This window comes from Rhagoletis pomonella, unplaced genomic scaffold, assembly GCF_013731165.1.
Source record: "Rhagoletis pomonella isolate Grant_MI unplaced genomic scaffold, Rhpom_1.0 Rhpom_scaffold_00002, whole genome shotgun sequence".
NCBI lineage: Eukaryota > Metazoa > Arthropoda > Insecta > Diptera > Tephritidae > Rhagoletis > Rhagoletis pomonella.
In genome coordinates, this window is record NW_023458556.1 from 36,831,292 (window position 1) to 36,849,719 (window position 18,428).

General features: G+C 31.9%; 1 protein-coding gene across 1 annotated transcript; it reads left to right on the plus strand.

The window, feature by feature from the left end:
* The first annotated feature begins 1,667 nt into the window (after positions 1-1,667).
* LOC118753164 (tRNA dimethylallyltransferase-like) lies at positions 1,668-17,239 on the plus strand. Its single transcript, XM_036488034.1, has 3 exons — positions 1,668-1,946; positions 11,594-11,789; positions 17,073-17,239. Exons 1-3 carry the CDS (start codon positions 1,827-1,829, stop codon positions 17,237-17,239), a joined length of 483 nt encoding a protein of 160 aa, XP_036343927.1. The 5' UTR covers positions 1,668-1,826.
* Positions 17,240-18,428: the final 1,189 nt, after the last annotated feature.

Here is an 18,428-nt window from a genome sequence, read left to right on the forward strand (position 1 = left end):
TCCAAATTCAATACAATATCTTTTGGTTTATTCATAAAATTAACAATGTAACAATCTGATAAAAAGCCGCTCACAATAAATAAGAAATTAACAAGGCAGCATGACAAGGGTTCTTTAATGTGAACAAAAACGAAAAAAAAAACACACCTACATACAAGCACCTAAATATTTAAAGATTCCAATTAAAAGTATTCAAAAATTTGATTAACAATATTGGCAAAGTAATTGAAAACTAAATATTAAGCAAATTTCGTATTTCATTAACGCTATTTATATGTACATATATATGTTTGATTTAAAATTTTTAAGCTTAACTTTTTGGATTGGTGACAATGCAAATGAAAAATGTTTCAAAGCCGAAGATTTCTTAAATAGCTTTCGTTTGATACTACAGGTATTTAATACATGTATCTATCAATTTAATTGAATTAAATATAAAATGAGAAATATTTCCCAAACTAAGCTTTCTTTCTTCACTTTGACACCTTTATTGCAACATTTTATTTACCTTAGCAATTACATTTACTTAAATTTTTCAAACAGATGGCAACACTCTCGAAAAAACTTTGAAAATTAAGCTTTATTAAGCCGCTTTGGTTCGATACATATATTGTTGTAAAATGTTATTTATCTTATCAATTTAATCGAATTAAAATTTTCAAACATCTGAATCAGAAAAATAATTATTTTATTTGTTGTTGTTTTTTCTTATATGCGGAAACTTTATTTGTTGTTGTCTTTTATCATATGTGGACCTTCTCTTTGATGTTTTTTCTTACATGCAGAAGTAGTATTTGCTGTTGTTTTTTCTTATATGGTCAAAATTTTTATCTTTAACCTTACAGTCGCACGTATATTTCTGTTTATATTTCTGAAACGATGTGTAAAAACCGAAAGTTTTTCATTTATCCTGGTAATTATCCCCAAAAGCTACATTTTAGTTATATACAGACACTAGTTTCCTATCTTTTGTTGTTTTAAATATAAATGTGGTTTTAGGTGGTCTTTAACGTTACATTTTTTGGAAGTCGGTTATATATAACATCTCACGTAAGGAAAACTTGGCGAATCCCGCAAAGTTAAAAATTATACTAAAGTATTTTAATACAGATCAAGGTTCAAAGAAGCTATAAAAATATTAACCTTTGGATAATGCACGTTTATTTCAAATCTATAAACCGAAATATGCAGTCTTTTACGTTACTTACCATACTTGACTACATTTTCCATTTTGATTGCACGCGAAGCTCAAGATAAACGAACGCGCACCGCATAAATTGGATGACAATCGGCACTTGTTTCTAGATGCGTTAAGATACACATAAATATGTAAAAAAAAATGTATCACGCATTGACGGGTGAGTCAAAGAAATATTTTTTTTTGCACTCGTTCCTTGTTCCCATCTCTGTATCTATTTATCAGATAGCAAACAAACATGCTCCTCATACGTTTAAACAAACTGTAAAAATTTCATCAAAATCAGTCGAGTGGTTTTTGAGTAAATGTGTTAAATCAGTTTGCAACTTTACTTTATATGTAGTATAAACATTTGTCTTAATATTTTAACATCTGGCCACCTTATTTAACATGCGCACCCAATGAATTTCACAAAAATTTCACAACGAATATTAAGCTGGCCACCCTAACAGCTGGTGTGCTAAGCAAAGCAAACAGCTGATTGTGTAGTTTGTTTTCTTGCTTGTGTGCTCGCTGCTGCTGTCGATGGTGGATTTTAGTATTTTATTCACATTGAATTGCAGTTATTTATAGTGAAATGTTAATTAAAATACAGTTTATTGTTTAAAGTGAAGTGTAAAAGTGGAGTATGTTAAGAAAAGTTCCGTTAATTGTGATACTAGGCTCCACTGGTACGGGGAAAACAAAGTTGTCACTGGAATTGGCACAGCGTTTCGGCGGCGAAATAATCAGCGCTGATTCGATGCAGGTATGTTCAATGGTAGTGGATGTAAGGCAGGGTTGTTGCATTTTCAAAATTTTGTTTTAATATAATGGTTTACTATGAAATACATAAAATTCATTGAATAAATGCAATTAACAAGCTAAATTAGTTAAGTGTATTAATATTTAGTATAAGGATTGGAAACTATAAATAATTTATGAACGGAATAAATATAAGTACATATCCTACATACTATTTATTTTAAACAGGAAACGAAAATAACAATGAAATACAAAGATTTTTATTTTTAGATCATTGCGCAACTGTCATTTTTTGATTTTATTCTTTCTTTAAAAAATAATCGTTATTTTTAATTTTTCGATAAAAAATAAACGCTTAATATGATTTTTTATTTTTTCGAACCAATTCATATGTTTTTATATGACTTTTAATTTTTCGAAAAAAAAAATCATAAAATAATAGTCTAAATTATTTACATATTTCGATATTTTTTAACTGTTATAATGCAGACTGCGTTGTTATGAACATTTTGAACCTTTTTTTCAATTTCAATTTCTAAATCTGATCTAAAAATTAAATCTAAAAATAATGATCGCAAAACTAGACGCCAAATTTTAGTGGTTAAATCATGATTTTTATAGCAGTTTTCACACTAATTTCGGTAGTGTTTGTAAATTGTTAGTTCTTACTCGGTAATTTTTTCAACTTACTTTTGATGATCTGGTAAATTATGTTTATCAATAGCTGATTCATATTTAATCATATTGTTTAGAGTGGAAAGGTGCTAAATCCATTTTTGCAGGAGAGGAAAACACTTCTCAAACCCATTTTCTGCAAGAATTTCACAAAACTTTGAATGAAACATTTTGCGTGTTTAAAGCAAAGCAAAACTTCTTACGCATCAGAAGGCTTCGTTGATAATTAAAAAATTTCGAATTTTTTGTGAGGTTATCGATTTTGCTGTGCATCTTTCGGACTTAGCGTTGTTGCCTTTAATTGAATACAGACATGAAGAAATAACACAAGCACGTTCAACCTTTTTGAGGCTTTGTACTTTTAATTTCTCTTGCTTCCTATATCAAAATATGAATTTTCACAAAAGGGGGCCTAAGCCATTTTTCACTCTTAGCTAGCAATATGTACATACATACATACGTGACGGGCAAAACTGTAACACGGTGTAACACTTTTTATTTCTGCCACAGCTAGCTTTCCAAATTCTAACGACTTTCATCCTTTTGTTGCATTTTCTTGTTGGTACACCCCTACTCCCTCTCTCATAACTATTTGGAGTCAATCCAACAACAATAAAAAAAACAGCAGACAAAAATGTAAATTAAGGCAAATGTTACGGTTTTGCACGCACTCTCATTTTTGCATTTTACAGTTATCTTTTACTTAGTTGGAAGTCAGATGACTTTTCTGTACTGTAATTTCTTCAAGAAGAGATCACCAGTAAATAATGTGGATAATCAGGAACCATAAATGAAAATAATATATTTACTGCGGAAAGGCGGGACCGCAGGAAAAATGGCAAAAAATTGTGAAGTTTGCCTCATGAAAATGTTAAGACTGAGAAAAAATATAGCCTAAGCCTTAATGCAAATCAGTAGGCAGGGAGGCGAAGAATATCCAAATTGAGCGCAAAGGCATCATAAAAGAAGAAAAAAGCAAATTTAATCAAAATACATGTGCGGGTGTGACAGCATTTTGCTGTATCGCACGAAAACCGGACCGTTGCTAACTGGGGTATGTTACGCCTTTCAGAATGCAATAAAAAACACATGTTTAAGTTTCAATTGAAGGTTATTTGGTTTGATAAGACTAAATTAATCGCTTTCGATCAGATGACCGGTCATCGTATTGGATCAAAGACCCAAATTAGGCCCAAGCACATCATGTAAAGCAAACTGTGAATCACAGTGGTCGGTCTAATAGTTTGGGGTTGTATTTCAAAAATTTTGTGGGTCCGTTAGTACGCATTATGCGTAAGGAACAGTATCTGTTCATATTTCAACAAAATTTGCAAGATGTAGTAGAAAAAATGAGAGTTTCTGCTGAAAAATCATCCAAAACACACTGCACATGTTCGCAAAAACTGGATTCAAATGCAAAAATTTGTTAATTTGAAATGACCTCCACAATCCGCGGGCATGAATCTCATCGAGAATTCGCGAAATCAACTAAAAGCACAGCTTACTAAGTATCCAAGTAAGTTCAATGGAGAACATGAGCTGTGAGAGCAAACTAAGGATATATGGGAGAGTATACCTCCAGAATTTTAACAGAGATACAAATAAGGTATGCCAAATCGCATCCAGGAACTAAAAAAAGCAAAAGGGTACTGAACATTGTATTAGTAGTTTTTTCGTGAAAGTTGTTAAAAAGTTATTAAAAATATATGAGTGCAAAACTGCAACATTTGTATTTATTTACATTTTCGTCTGCTGGTTTTATTATTGTTGTTGGATTGACTTCAAATCATTATGAGAGAGGAAGTACAGGTGTACCAATAAGAATATACACCAAAAGTATGAAAGTCGTTAGAACTTGGAAGTATAGCGATGGCTGAAATAAAAAGTGTTACACCATGTTACAGTTTTGCCCATCACTGTACGCACGATGCAGCGAACAAAGGTGGCGCTGTCCGACATACCGCTACTTTGGTTTTGCCGATTCTGACAATTCTGGTCTACAAGTAAACCATGCCTCAGAAACTTTAAATGCACTGAATCAATCAATACTTGCACAAAAATCACAATTTTTTCACATTTTCCTTATTAATTCTTATTGTAAATTATATATTTTTACAATTTAGCACAATTAGCGCGTTTACTGTCGAAAAATTTTATATTAAGACAATTTTGTCTTCTGACATTTTCTTTTAACATCCAATTCGGCTTTGTTTACTTGTGGTATACAAATGTCATCGCCGTCAAGACGGCGAACTCTTGTATTCTATCATTCTTGATACATATGTGTGTGTTATGCTTTTCGGAAGCGGACCACTATCAGAAAAATTATCAAGCTTGCCACCACAATAAGGGTATTCATTATAAACTGTATAAACTTATAATTGTGTAAACCTTATAATTTAACTGTCAAAATTTGTATGAAAACTCGTTTACACATTTCTGATAAATTTCTCCAACGATTTCACTGAATAAACTTGATAAACTGAAGCCAATGCAACTCTGTCGCAACTCTAGTTGTGTTTTCTTGGGCAATAATCGGGATGCGCTTAAAATTTTGCACGCAAATTCAACAACAACGATATTATTATTCGCTCCGTCTTGTTTTATTCGCTGATAATTTGGCCTCACTGTTTGGTAGCAGTGACAAATGAATTCATACACAAAAAGACATTCTGCCATTGTTTCTTTTAACTTGCTTCAAATAAATCGCGTTTATGTTAAATATTTATTTGAAAGAATATCATCTCGTCTTAACATATTTTTTCCCCATTTAGTGAGGTCATTTCTAAAACTTCTTAATCCTCGTGCTAGTAGTATAGAATTACTGATATTGGTTGTCGCAAGTGTAAACGAAAGGAGAGTATGGGGCGTTCATGTAACAGAGTGCATAAATTTATAAGAATAATATCTGCTTCATAAAGTTATCGGTTTAGATGAATACTACTAATAATTCGATAATCGGTAAACCGACAACAAAATAATTTCACGCAAAACAAAATACTTACATGGGGAAAAGCTACTGAGTAATGAGTAACGAAATATCAAGTTCGTTGTGAAGACCCTCATTATAAAGATATAACCATTACCTTTCGCGCTAAATCTACAGACTTGGAGGAAACTTTTTTCGACACGATTTTTCACATTCCCTTTTGGTGTGGCTCGTTTCATTTACACACGGCGACTTTTTTGTATTTGCAAAAAAAATGAAGAGGGTTGCCACCTATTCCAATTTCAAAGGATGACAAACGAAAGAGGTTTAAGAAAGCTTTGTTTCAAAAATATTTTGAACAGGGTCGCCAAATGTTTAAAAGACAAATTCAATTTTATTATTAAGTAAAATGAAGTATGTATTGCAAAATTAATGCTAAATTAAAATTTATTTACAGAATGTTTTCGGAGATGGTTGCCACCATTTTAAACGCCAAACTGAATTTAATTAATAAGTTAAAATTTTTAGCCATAGCAAAAAAAATTGATCAACACTTAACAAGATGTGTTTGAACTTTTTAAGATGAGAATACACCGGTCGTACGACCTTTTTGTCATCGATGTATCGAAATTCATACATGTATTCTGCCTGTACGCGGGTGTGCAGAGGTGCTTGCTATTATTCGCCAGGGTCGAAGATATCCTAGGTGCGGTTGCTGCCTGACACAACATTAAGTTTTTGGTTTTATTGATTTTCGTTTGTTTTTTTTTTACTACTATAAAAAAGCATATGTGAAGTGCAGAGCGAAAGCGCATTCAAACGAAAAAAAATAAATCTGTTTAAAGTAAACACAAAATCACTTCGCGCCAAATCATATGTGTTTTAGTTTGAAACAAATGATGATGTAAGGGTAGGTCTACAGGCCAGTTGCACCGCATCCAGATTTGATCTACATATTTGAAACAAATACGATAAGGTAGTTTTTTGTCTGTGCACTAAAGTTGATTTGAGTCTGGTTGAAGTTTCTCTAATAGCTGTTCCCCTAAGGCAGAGCTTCTTAAAGTGTGTTCCGTAGAAAAGTCACCGGGGTTGGTTACGCGAACTTAATTTTGGTATGAATAAGCACGGCGGTCGGTTTGAGTTTCACACAAAAAGTAAAGTTCTATAAACAGCTTGCCCGAGACGCAGTTATCTATTTTCAAGTATACATATATACTGGTAGTTGGAATGATTAGTTGTATTTTTTTACAAATTATCCAGTAACTTGCCAGCAACTCTCCAGTAACTTTATTTCTAAGAATTCGCTCTCATAGAAAAAATTTGCAATAAAGTACGCGAACGCTTTTCCAGTAATAGTTTGCAAGTTTCATGAACAGCTGATAAATTGGTTGTTTATTCGCAGCAAATTCCTAATAAAACAATATATTTTGTATTTAAATAGGTTTATTTTGTGAAATTCAACAATAAAAACCTACAAACAGTTTCCTTATTAGTTTAAATTTCATCCAGCAACATGCGATCAGCTGTTTGTCGTACTGGCAAATTCTTAAAAGCAAAAATTTATCCAGTAAAATCCAGTAAAAACTTGCAACTTCAACTGTCATTTTTCGCTCTCTCAATTTCCCCTACTTTGCAAGTTTTTGCGTACGAAAACGCCAAAACATGAAAATTCGTAAAAACTTTTACTGGATTTTACTGGAAATGAGTAAAAAAAAGCAACTATTGCCGCACTGAGTGCCATACCTACATAAGAGCGTCTAGCTTGCGCTTGCCAGTTTGTTTTTTTTCTAACTGGTATGTGTTGTGGGCCGCTGTAGCTAAAGGGTTATATACAACTTTCTACAAGGAACGCGATGAATTGCCAAATGAAATGTAAAATGTCATAACTGGGCACTTGGTAAATCACCTGAAATCTTTGTCAGATTATTTTTCGTATGGTAATAGTAATATGTATAGGTTTCGCATAAACTCCACACATTTGAATCTGTGTCTCTGAAAGAGTTTTGGGTTAGTGTTAAGAGTTAATATCATGAAGTTGCTAAAAGGCCGTCTTAACTTTGCTCCCTTCTGTCACAACGTACTCTGTCAACAGGGGTTTCAGCTTACACTTATACAAAATACAAATTCAGGTCGAAATTGGATGCTACCCCAGAAATGTGCATACAGCTTTCAGACATTATATCGAACTACTATTTTATACAATAATTAATAACAGTGAAACAATTTCATTCTTCACACTAAAATTTAAAGTATGTATACTATTTCTAGTAAAAGTTTTTATTCATATTTAAATTGCACTTCCTTTGATGTTTAGTAATTTGATTTGGGGTTCCATAAAATAAAAGTTGTTTAGTAAGGGTTCCATCATCTTAAAAAGTCTAAGAACCCATGTTCTAAGGAAGAAAAAAGATCGAACGGCTTTGCTTTCAAGATATCGGCAAACATATGGTCCCATGGGTCCAGCAAATCAAATTTATTCCCAGAGACTAGCCCACAGTATTAAAAAAGAATTCAATAACATGCCAAAAAACTTCAATAATCCAATTTTCGACCCTATTTTGATTGTAGTACTATGTACTCAGATATGAGCCCGGTTCTTGAAGAAAAATAATGTACCTATTCAAGTCTGGCAAGATGTACATCCACATTTACATATTCGTGGACTTTTAACCTAACCACTTATGTGATTTTAAAAGTTTTGCTTAGGATTAAAACTAAAGACGAACTTTCCTATAAACTCTGTATTTATTTATTAAACTTTTATTGAAGCAGCACTGAAACTAAATTTATGATTAGTAAAACGTTTAGATAGGACTCAAAAATGTAGTACTTCGCAGTAAAAATAGTTAACTCGAGATATGTACCTAGCTTGATGTATTTCATAATTTCGGAATCCCCTTTTTTAAAGATGGATTTATTTTTAACTTTGGTACAAAAATGCCCTATCTCAACATATTTTCGATTGGGGTAGGGCGTTTCTGAACTAAATTCTGAGATAGGGCGTTCTTCAGCCAAATTATGAAGTAGGGAATTCTTGAAAAGTTTTCTAAGATAGGGCGTTTTCGACCTGGCTGTCGAGATATGTCGATCTTCCACTCAGCCGTCGATATTTACTATTCGCATGCCCAAAGAATAAAACCAATTAAATGGCACACTCGATTAAACTAAATTATTTTGAATTAATTAAAAAATTTCCTCATTCATTTACGCGTGCTAAACTGGTTTGTTTAAAACCTTCCTATTGAGCATCTCGCTTTCATTTCGCAATAAAATATCAACATAACAAAACACTTCACAATTTTTATTTAAACTGTCAAATAACTCAATAAAGAAATAATACGGATAGCACAAAGCAACAGACCGATTAAGGTTGTGCTAAAGCAACAAACCACAACAAACAAGGAAGTGTTTTTTATTGAATTATCGATAATATGACAATTTATAAAACTAGACTAGACTACATACTTAAATATACTCGTACTATATATTATCATACTTATGTATGTATGTACATGTGTAGGTGTGCTTGTATGAATAAAATAGTTTATAAATTTTTGGTCTTTATAGATTCTGTCAAATATGCACATAAATTTCGGACAGAATTTGTCTGATTAACTGATTTGCAAAAGTTTTTAAAATGTATATTAGAAATATGTTAGATAGGCACTTAGGTTAAAATGAAATGCATATATTGAAAAACTATGTATTAAAAATTTGAAAAAATTAATATGTACGTACATGTATCTTATTATATTAAACGAGCAATTCTTGTATATATATATATATATCCATAGGGTTCTCGGAAACGGCTCTAACGATTTTGATGAAATTTTGTACACAGATAATGATTGCATTTTAATGTTATCTGAATGGGTATTATTTCCGCGAAGACTCGTATAAGGTTGCCACCTATTCGAAATTAGTTACAAATTAATTAAAACATCATAATATGTGTATCAAATGGAAGGTATTTTAAAGATCCCTAATTCAAAAAAATTTTTAATAAGGTTGCCACCTATTTTGAATCGCATATTTATTTAATTTTTTGTTTAGAAAAAAAAGGTAAAATATTGCAATTCATGGGTGCCAAGAGAAGGTTCTTAAACAATGCTTTCCCTATACAAAAATGTTATGTCTTAGGATATAGTGTAAGGTTGCCACTTATTTTCGATAATACACAATTTATCTAAAACATCGCAATATGGATATCAAATGAAAGGTATTGTTCAAAACTTTGGTCAGAAAATATTTTCCATCAGGGTTGCCACGCTTCCTTGTAATACAAATTTTTATTTTGTTAATCTCAATAAAAATTTTTTTATGTATACATACATAGTACACATACGCTCAAGATATGTACCATTCATTCCAGCGTATTTCGGGATAGGGTTACCACCTAAATTTTAGAGTAAGGAATTTACTTAATAGATATGGAAATACTATTTTTTTTTGTTTATTTCCAAAATATTTTTTTTAAAGCTATCCAAATCTTAAAAACTTTAAAAAGTATATGCACTCCAGGCAAAGCTCGGTCAACCTGGTACTGTATATGTATATGTGGTACCTAGGGACAAAACGGTACGAGTAAATACAAGTACATACTAGATACTTTTCGTCCGATACGAAGTAATTTTGGTATCGATACCTTTGAAGAAGAATACTTCGGCAGAAAGTATGTACTTGTATCGAATCCCGATTCAGTGACAATTTTATTCACGGACTTTTATTTTTTAATCTAATCATTATTGTGAATAGTTAAAATTTTTTGGCAGTTTAGTGGCCAATGAAAAGAAAGTCCTAAAAAGAAAGATCTATTATCATCTCATTAACATATCGCTGGCTTAAATTGAAAAGTTGAAGAAAGTTGAAGTTGAAAGAAAAGTTGAAAAGTTGCACTTTTTGTGAAAACTCATATTTGGGTTTAGGAAGCATGGTAAATTAAAAACGCAACGTCTCTAAAAGGATTATCTAACGTGCTTGTTTTATATTCAATTAAAGCCAAATTTACTAAGTCCAAAAGAGGAACAGAAAAATCTATAAGCTCAGAAAAAATTCAAAATCATTTAATTTGCAACAGAACCTTCTGAAAAATTCTTGAAGGAAATGTTATGACAAATTTTTTCCTCCCCTGTAAATTTTCTACACTCTAAGCTAGCGATATGAATGCCTACACTACACTATAATTTTGTCCTTTAAAAATTATGAGCATGATTATTTCTTTCAGAAATATACCATAAAATGTTGTTTAACAGTGTTGTAATACAGATAACTTTTATTAATTAATCAATTTGTATGAAATAAATTCTAAAAAATTGTTTTTTATCTCAATTGCTTTCTCTTTGTACAAAATAAATATGTATTTATGTATAACAAATAGAATAACTAAATTCTGTGGACTTTTTAAAAAATAACTTATTGGACTTTGCATTTTTTTCTTTTAATTTGGGAGGCCATTCTAGTAAAAGGCGAGCGCTGTGGTGTAGTGGTTAGCAAAGTGGGTGGCAAAGGGACTGCGCTACAATCACCATACTTAACATTTTTTTACAAATTGGTCTAAAATGAGTGAAGGAGTTGGAGCAGCTGTTTATAAGCACCGGGACTACTTTTGACTTTTTCTTTTAATTTTTTTTTTATTTTGTCCCAGGCGAATTGACACAGGTGCTGTTACCAGAGCAGCTGATTTTAAGGCGAACGGTGCTCATTGTCAAATGTATGTGTTTTCTGTACATTTTTTGTATTCTGATTGTAGTCGTGCACCTGCCGATATCACCTTGTATGAATTCGCCGTGATTTTGTCACACAAATTTCACGTCACGTCAGATTGGAAACGTCCATATTCAGTATATTCTACGCAGCTTTCTTTTTTGGCTTTATATAGCTTATTTTAAGCGCATAGCGTTTCGTTTACATATTTTTTGCCTTCTAAGCATACTAATTCTTTAGCCTTTACTCTAGTAAAAAAAACCAAAGATTGGAAATCAATTGCGTACAGTAAATCAATTTTCGTGCTTTTTATTTAAATATGCTGTACTTTCTACTCTTTTCAGGTGTACGCTAATCTGGACATAGCTACTGCCAAAGCTACGAAGGAAGAACAATCTCGAGCTAAGCATCATCTTTTAGATGTAGCCACCCCCAATGAACCATTCACAGTTGTGCATTTTCGTAATGCTGCGTTGCCAATTGTATCCTTTTTGAAAAGCTTTACAAACCAAGTTTGTCTTTATTGGATTGTCTTACGATGTAAGTATTCATACTGGGTCAACTTGTCAAAGAAGGTTAAATTAACTACACAAAAAAAGCAACATGATTTTTTCAAACAGTGTCGTTTTCGGGGTTTCCATATTAGCAATTTAAAATTTTGAACCGAAAAAGTATTTATTGCTAATTCGTATTTCATAAAAATATCATGCTGAAATCAAGTAATTTTCCCATGTAAAATTTTTCAGTAAATGCGAAATTGGCGAAAATTCAACCAATTTCAACAATTTGCTATCAATATTTAAAATTTTTTATCAGATTTTTTAGAGAAGTTTTGGGCATGGATTTTTATAGCCAATTTAATTCAAGTATAATAAGGTGCCAGTTCGAAGTTGTGCGTTTTCTTCACTTTTTGTACTGAAATTTAATGAGCCTAACCTAAACCTAAATACCAAACAAATTCCTGTCAGCTTGGTGCAACCCAGCCATGTTTCTAACCGGCGAAGGGTTGAAAAGCTTATTTCTGAAGTAGCGTTACTAGCAGAAGTGTGGCCAGAATGCAGAAAAGTTTGTGAATCAATAGAAAAGAATATTCGTCGCAGTTACCAAGAACTTCACGTTGCACACAGGAGTATTTGTATGATAAAACCAGTCAAAATTGAGATTCATCAACTTTGATAAAATTCTCTTTAAACATATTATTTCTGAAGCTATATAACCGATCTATCAGTTGGCAGGATTTTTGACTACGTGAAATAGAACATAGCCTTTATGTGATTTTTTTTTTCTGCGCTTCCAATAGCTGCATTTGTTGCTTTCGTTTATGTATCTTAAAATAGAACTAGTAGATATACAAATAGCAAGCATGTACTATAATTTATATTCTTTTAAATTATTTGAAATCGGTTCTATGGGATATTTATTTTTAGCAAAATATTAAAAAAAAATTATAGTCATTTTGTTTTCTTGTCAGGTATTGTCGGGTAATATTCTTTTATCTATACTAATATGTATATATTTTGAAAGTCTTTTTTTTTGGGTTCGCAAAGCTCGAGATCGGCTGTACGGATTGTTTTGAAATCTTGGTTATAGGTTCTGGATGGGCTTCTCATTGTCTTATACTACGTTCAAATTGACGAGCTAAACATGTTAAATGGGCTTGAACCAGTTAAATGAACAAAACATGTTCATAAACAAGTTAAATCGCATGCAATTGTTGTTGGAAAATTGAGCCAGTTAAATCATTTAACTCGTTTGAAAACCAGTTCAACGCAGAGCTGTATCAGAAAGCTTTCTGCTCCTGCCAATCAGAAAGACCCCAAAGCTTTCATTTGACACGCCAACGTTCAAAAAATGTATATTCTGAAAAATCATGGTGTAATAATAACAAGGTGTTGTCAGTAACTTAACCTCACTTTTTCGGCAGGTCTATTCCGGTCACGCATTTAAAAGTACTAGAAAAGGTACTAATTATTTACTACTTTTAATCCGTTGGTGCATACTACTTCAAATTAAATGTAGAAAAATGTATAATTACAGGCTTATAAGCCTTAATATATGTTTGTATCGGCAGCTCCACACAGTTTGGACATATATTGTAACTTTAAAAAAGTAAAAGCCGTAAAATAAGACAATTTCCTATTAGACTGTAAATGATATTCTAAATAGATTAAAACACATAAATATCGATAATATAAGCGAATTCCTAATTTAACCATGCCACCACTCTATTCTAATGTATCAGTAGTTCATTTGGCTCAATATTATGACAATGCAGCAAAAGTTATTTAATATAAAAAATCACCTTTCCATACTATTTTTGTGAAAGTTTTTCTCCATTGATAACCACGATATCTTTTATTTTTCTACTTTTTGAGTACAAAAATTATACAAATCCAGCAATTTTAAATATTAATATTGTTCTGAAAACACCAAGTTCTTTAAAAATTGCGATAAAACGAATTACTAAAATGGAGTATTTTAGATACTATTTCCCAACGAATAGTAGTATAAAAATTAAGATCGGCAGCACTGAAAATAAGCATGCCGATCTTGTCAAAATCACAACAAACACGTCGCTACTGACAACACCTTGTTATTATTCCACCATGCTGAAAAATATTAAAAATTAAAAATTATCAAAAAATACCAAAATTGTATGCATGTCTGCCCACCAAAAAAAGAAGCCAAAGCGGTAATTAGTTATTTCCCATGAGGTCTCATCGTACGCAGAGATAAATAGTGCATACAAACTAAACATTTTGAAGTCTCTAAGTAATCCGTATGCGTTAATATCAAGCAGACATTCGCTCAAAACAAATTGAAACACAAAAACTTGATTTTGAATATTTTTTTTTTGATTTTTTATTGGTAATCAAACAACCGTCAAAGTTAACTCTAAATGTTCAATGTGGACGATTTTGTTTTCCAAAAAGCTCTTTTTCATTTAACAAGTTAAATGAGGCCAATTTGAACGTAATATTAGGCAAAAAAAATACTTCTAAAAATCCTATAGAATCTAACATACATGCCCACATAACAGCGCTGCTCACCTGCAAATCACAAATAAGAGCGCTGTCTGCTGTTATTTCATACGGAATACAGCGCAAAACAAGGGATATGTATAGTGTTGCCACACATAGGCTTTTCCTACCAAAACTGGTAGGCTTTTTTTCATTTGGTAGGTTGGTAGGCTTGATTGGATTTTGGTAGGTTTTCTGGACAGTGAGTACACTCAAAAAATAACTTCTCTTAATTGTAGAAAAACAGAAATCAAAATGAAGAAAAATGGGAACGAAATAGCACTAAAGAAGTTTTATCCTCTTTTCATGCCCAACATTTCTTCAAAATGATAGATTACATCCACGGTTCCATATTTTCATGAACGTTTTTACACATTCCAAAAAAAACTTACTCATTCGGGAGAATTTTTTACTCATTCGGAAGAATTTTCGACCTTAAAGTAAGGAAAGTTTTTTGGTTCAGTGTAATAGTTCTTTGCGAAAAATAGAAAATATGTATCTCCAAACATTTTAGCAACCTTTTTTTACACGAATATTTCACCGGTGCCTTCGTATAGCCTTGTACTTGGTACTTGAACCAAGATTTCAGAAAAGTCTGCCAATGGGCTCGTACCCAACCATATTCCAGGCGGAGGTCCTCGCAATCGAAGTCTGTGCTCGCGAATATCATCGTAGAAGACAAATGAGCCCAAAATAAATATTGTATCGCACTGTGGGGTAATCGACCTTGAAACTGGAGATCAATTCATATCTCATATTCATAGTTAAAATCAGGTGGCAACCCTATTCAAAAAAATTATACCTTCTTGCACATCCAGAGGCCCAGTCCTTTCATTTGACACCTCATCTTTTATAATAGAACGAACAGTGCAGGTTTTATAATTTAAAAAAAGGTGGCAACCCTTTTCAAAAAAGTCACACCTATTTGTACAATGACCCTGGGATTCAGGAATTCAGTCTCATCTCAAGTCTCTAAATTTGAGATTATCAATTACAGGTCTATTCTGCGCTGGTAATAAAAAGTTTTTAACCGGTAAATAAAGTTCCTTTCAATTTTTAAACCCTTTTCGCATTCTGTGTACTCTTGTAACCGGTAAATTTTGTTACCATCTCATAAGCTGGTAATAAAGTATTGCCCCGTGAAATATGCAATGCCAGAATTTTCACAATTCTTCATAGCTGAATTGCTGAATATTTTAACTGCATTACCAACGTTCCTAGAATCGCGGTAACAAGAACTGGTAACATTTTTGGTAATAAAATTTTCCGGTTACTAAATTTTTGGTAACGTGCAGAATAGACCTGTTAGTGAGTATTTTTGTGACTTGAGACGATTTGGGTATTCAGAAGGAGAGAGTCACAAAAAGTTCACCAAAAATGTGTGGTGAAAGCAAACATATACTACGTTTATACGCATGCATAAGTCGCTTTAATTCATTTCCCGGCGATTCAAAACCTATGTATAAACTGAATTTCAATTCGTTTTTAAAGAGCGAAGTGTTTTGGCTCACACTCCATTTCAAATCGGTAGTTTATTATACCAAATAGTCTCAAAATCCAAGTTCACCACCAAAAGTCACTATTAGTGACTAGAGACCGCTTACTGAATGCCAGGGTAAGAAGACAATCCTTTTAATTCGGAACCTTAGTTTTAAAATCGAATGATCGGTGCCGTTAACAAAAAATGCCTTCATGTATTGTATGTGAACATATGTACATACGTACATACATATGTATATAGATTTGATCTAACCCTGGTATTTGTAGAGATAGGAGCTTCAAAACTATTACATTCGAATATACACAACCTTGAAAAAGCAAAAGGCGACAATTAGTAGATATTATTTGCTCAAACTGATAAAAGTCATGGAGGAATCACAATCTACAGTGAGAGATGAGTCGAATGGTACCTTTGAAAAGCTATAGCATAATTTTTTCACTATGCCTTTTTGCTGTCAAAAATTGTAAAATAACTTTTATTTTCGGTCTCTGCTATTTTTCAAACTAATTTATCTCAAAATACGTGTTTAAAATTTTTTCTCACCTGCAAACTGATAAATCCAGCGTATCACAATTTTATTTTGTTTTGCCATTCCTTGTTGTTGTTGTTGTTGTTGTTGTTGTTGACTTTATTCCACATCTGTTCACTTACATACATATATTATGTATATATGTATGTGTATTATAATGCGCATAAGAGCCCATAGAAAGCACACATTTACAGACGTACATACATATATTCTTCTTAATTTATTTTATATTTTTACGATCATGGGCCATTTTCTAAAGTAACCTTTAACTTTAAAGCTCACTTTATATTTAAAGTTTGGATTAAAAATAATGATATTTCTAAAGTTAAGCATTTCTATTATCGGTTTTGACATACGTATGTATGTTTCTTGGTTGTAAACCAATTTAAAGCCGATAATAAAATGCTTTACTTTAGACACAACCATAAATTTGAATGCAACCTTTGAATATAAATTCAGCTTTAAACTTACAGCTTACTTGAGAAAACGGCCCTAAGTAATACATAATTATTGCACTGAACACTTTTTCCGCACGTTATTTGCACTATTTTTTTTACATTATTCCACTGCTTTACTCTTTTCTTCTTATCACCAACCACTAATTATCACACTTTCATGTAAACACTTTATAAATTGTACGCGCTATTTATTCACTATAATTTTCTTTATTGCAATCACACTTAGAACTTTACACAACATTTGCGTCGATTTAAATTTCCGCATTTTTACCGCTTGTTTTGCGCAAACAAATTAATAATTTCACACAATTAAAGTTTATTTTTTATGCGATCCGCACTCCTCACGCATCACAGTTTTCTTCAACTACTACTACTTCGGTCGCCTCAGCACGACTCAACTAACGAACGCCACTGCAAAGGACGAAGTCGTGTTTGTTCATGAACTGCATGCGGGTGTGCTGCATTGTGTTTTTTTCTTGTGAGGTGTATTTTCTTTGATTTGATTTGCAAATGCAGCGGTCGTTGCATTATGCAAATGCGTTTTAGTAAATCAAAGTATGGATTGATTCTTTTACATTTGCTTTCAAGTTATAGCATCAATAATTAAGTACGTACATATGTATGTAATATTTCGAACACACTGGAAACTTAAGGAGTGTTCGTCATTGAATTCATATATGGTTTGCAGGGCTGGAAGGTTTTCTCGCCTTTTCCAAATCTGCGTAGAGATATGAACGAAGTTATCTTGACTACGTATACTGTTATGCATACTTACGCTGACCAGATTTCTGTGGCCGTAAATCGGGACATTTCTAAATTATCGAATCCGAACATACAACTAGGTTTTTATAATAAAAAGACATGATATCTCTTAATACAGTTTTATTTAAAACAAAACAAAGAGAAACAAATTTAAAAATTATCGCAAAAATGTATACACACAATATGTATTTATATTCGGTGATGAGAATGTATATATGGAAAAGACATTTTAGCAACTTTTGGCTACTTTTCTTTGTTTAAGAAATATTATTATTATTTATGAAAATATAACTTACTATCTAAAAAAAACATGTAAGTCAAAATTTAAAACTTTGTAGAACATTTATGAAAATTCGACGGATTTTAAAAAATGTTTATCAAAATTTTAAACATTTCAATCAGATTTTTTTGAATCTGGAGCACAGAGTTTTGTAGGTTATTAAGTTTTAGTGCAATAAAAGGCAAGTTTAAAGAGGTACCCTTGATTTTTGGCAGTTTTTGTTCGCGCATTTTCTTCCATCCAAATTACTATGTTCAAAAATTATTTTTTTTTGTATGGGGAAAATAAGCAACACCTTCCACAAAAGAATTTACCCAAAATCAACGGTACTCATAATGTTTATAAGAAATCTAGTTAAAAAGCTCAAAATGTTGATGAGTCTTTGTCGAATTTTGCTCATTTTTGTACAAAGTTTGAAATTTTGACTTACATGGTCTTTGTTAGATAACGAGCTACACTATCGTAAAAAATAATAAACATTGATACTAAATATCAAATAATCGAGAGGAATAGATAAAGAATGCTAAAATATCTCTTCCCTATTTATATTTTCGCCACTGTATATTTATATATCCATGATTTTTTCGAGGGAATTAGAATTATTTTTTATAATTTCACTAAATTCAAGT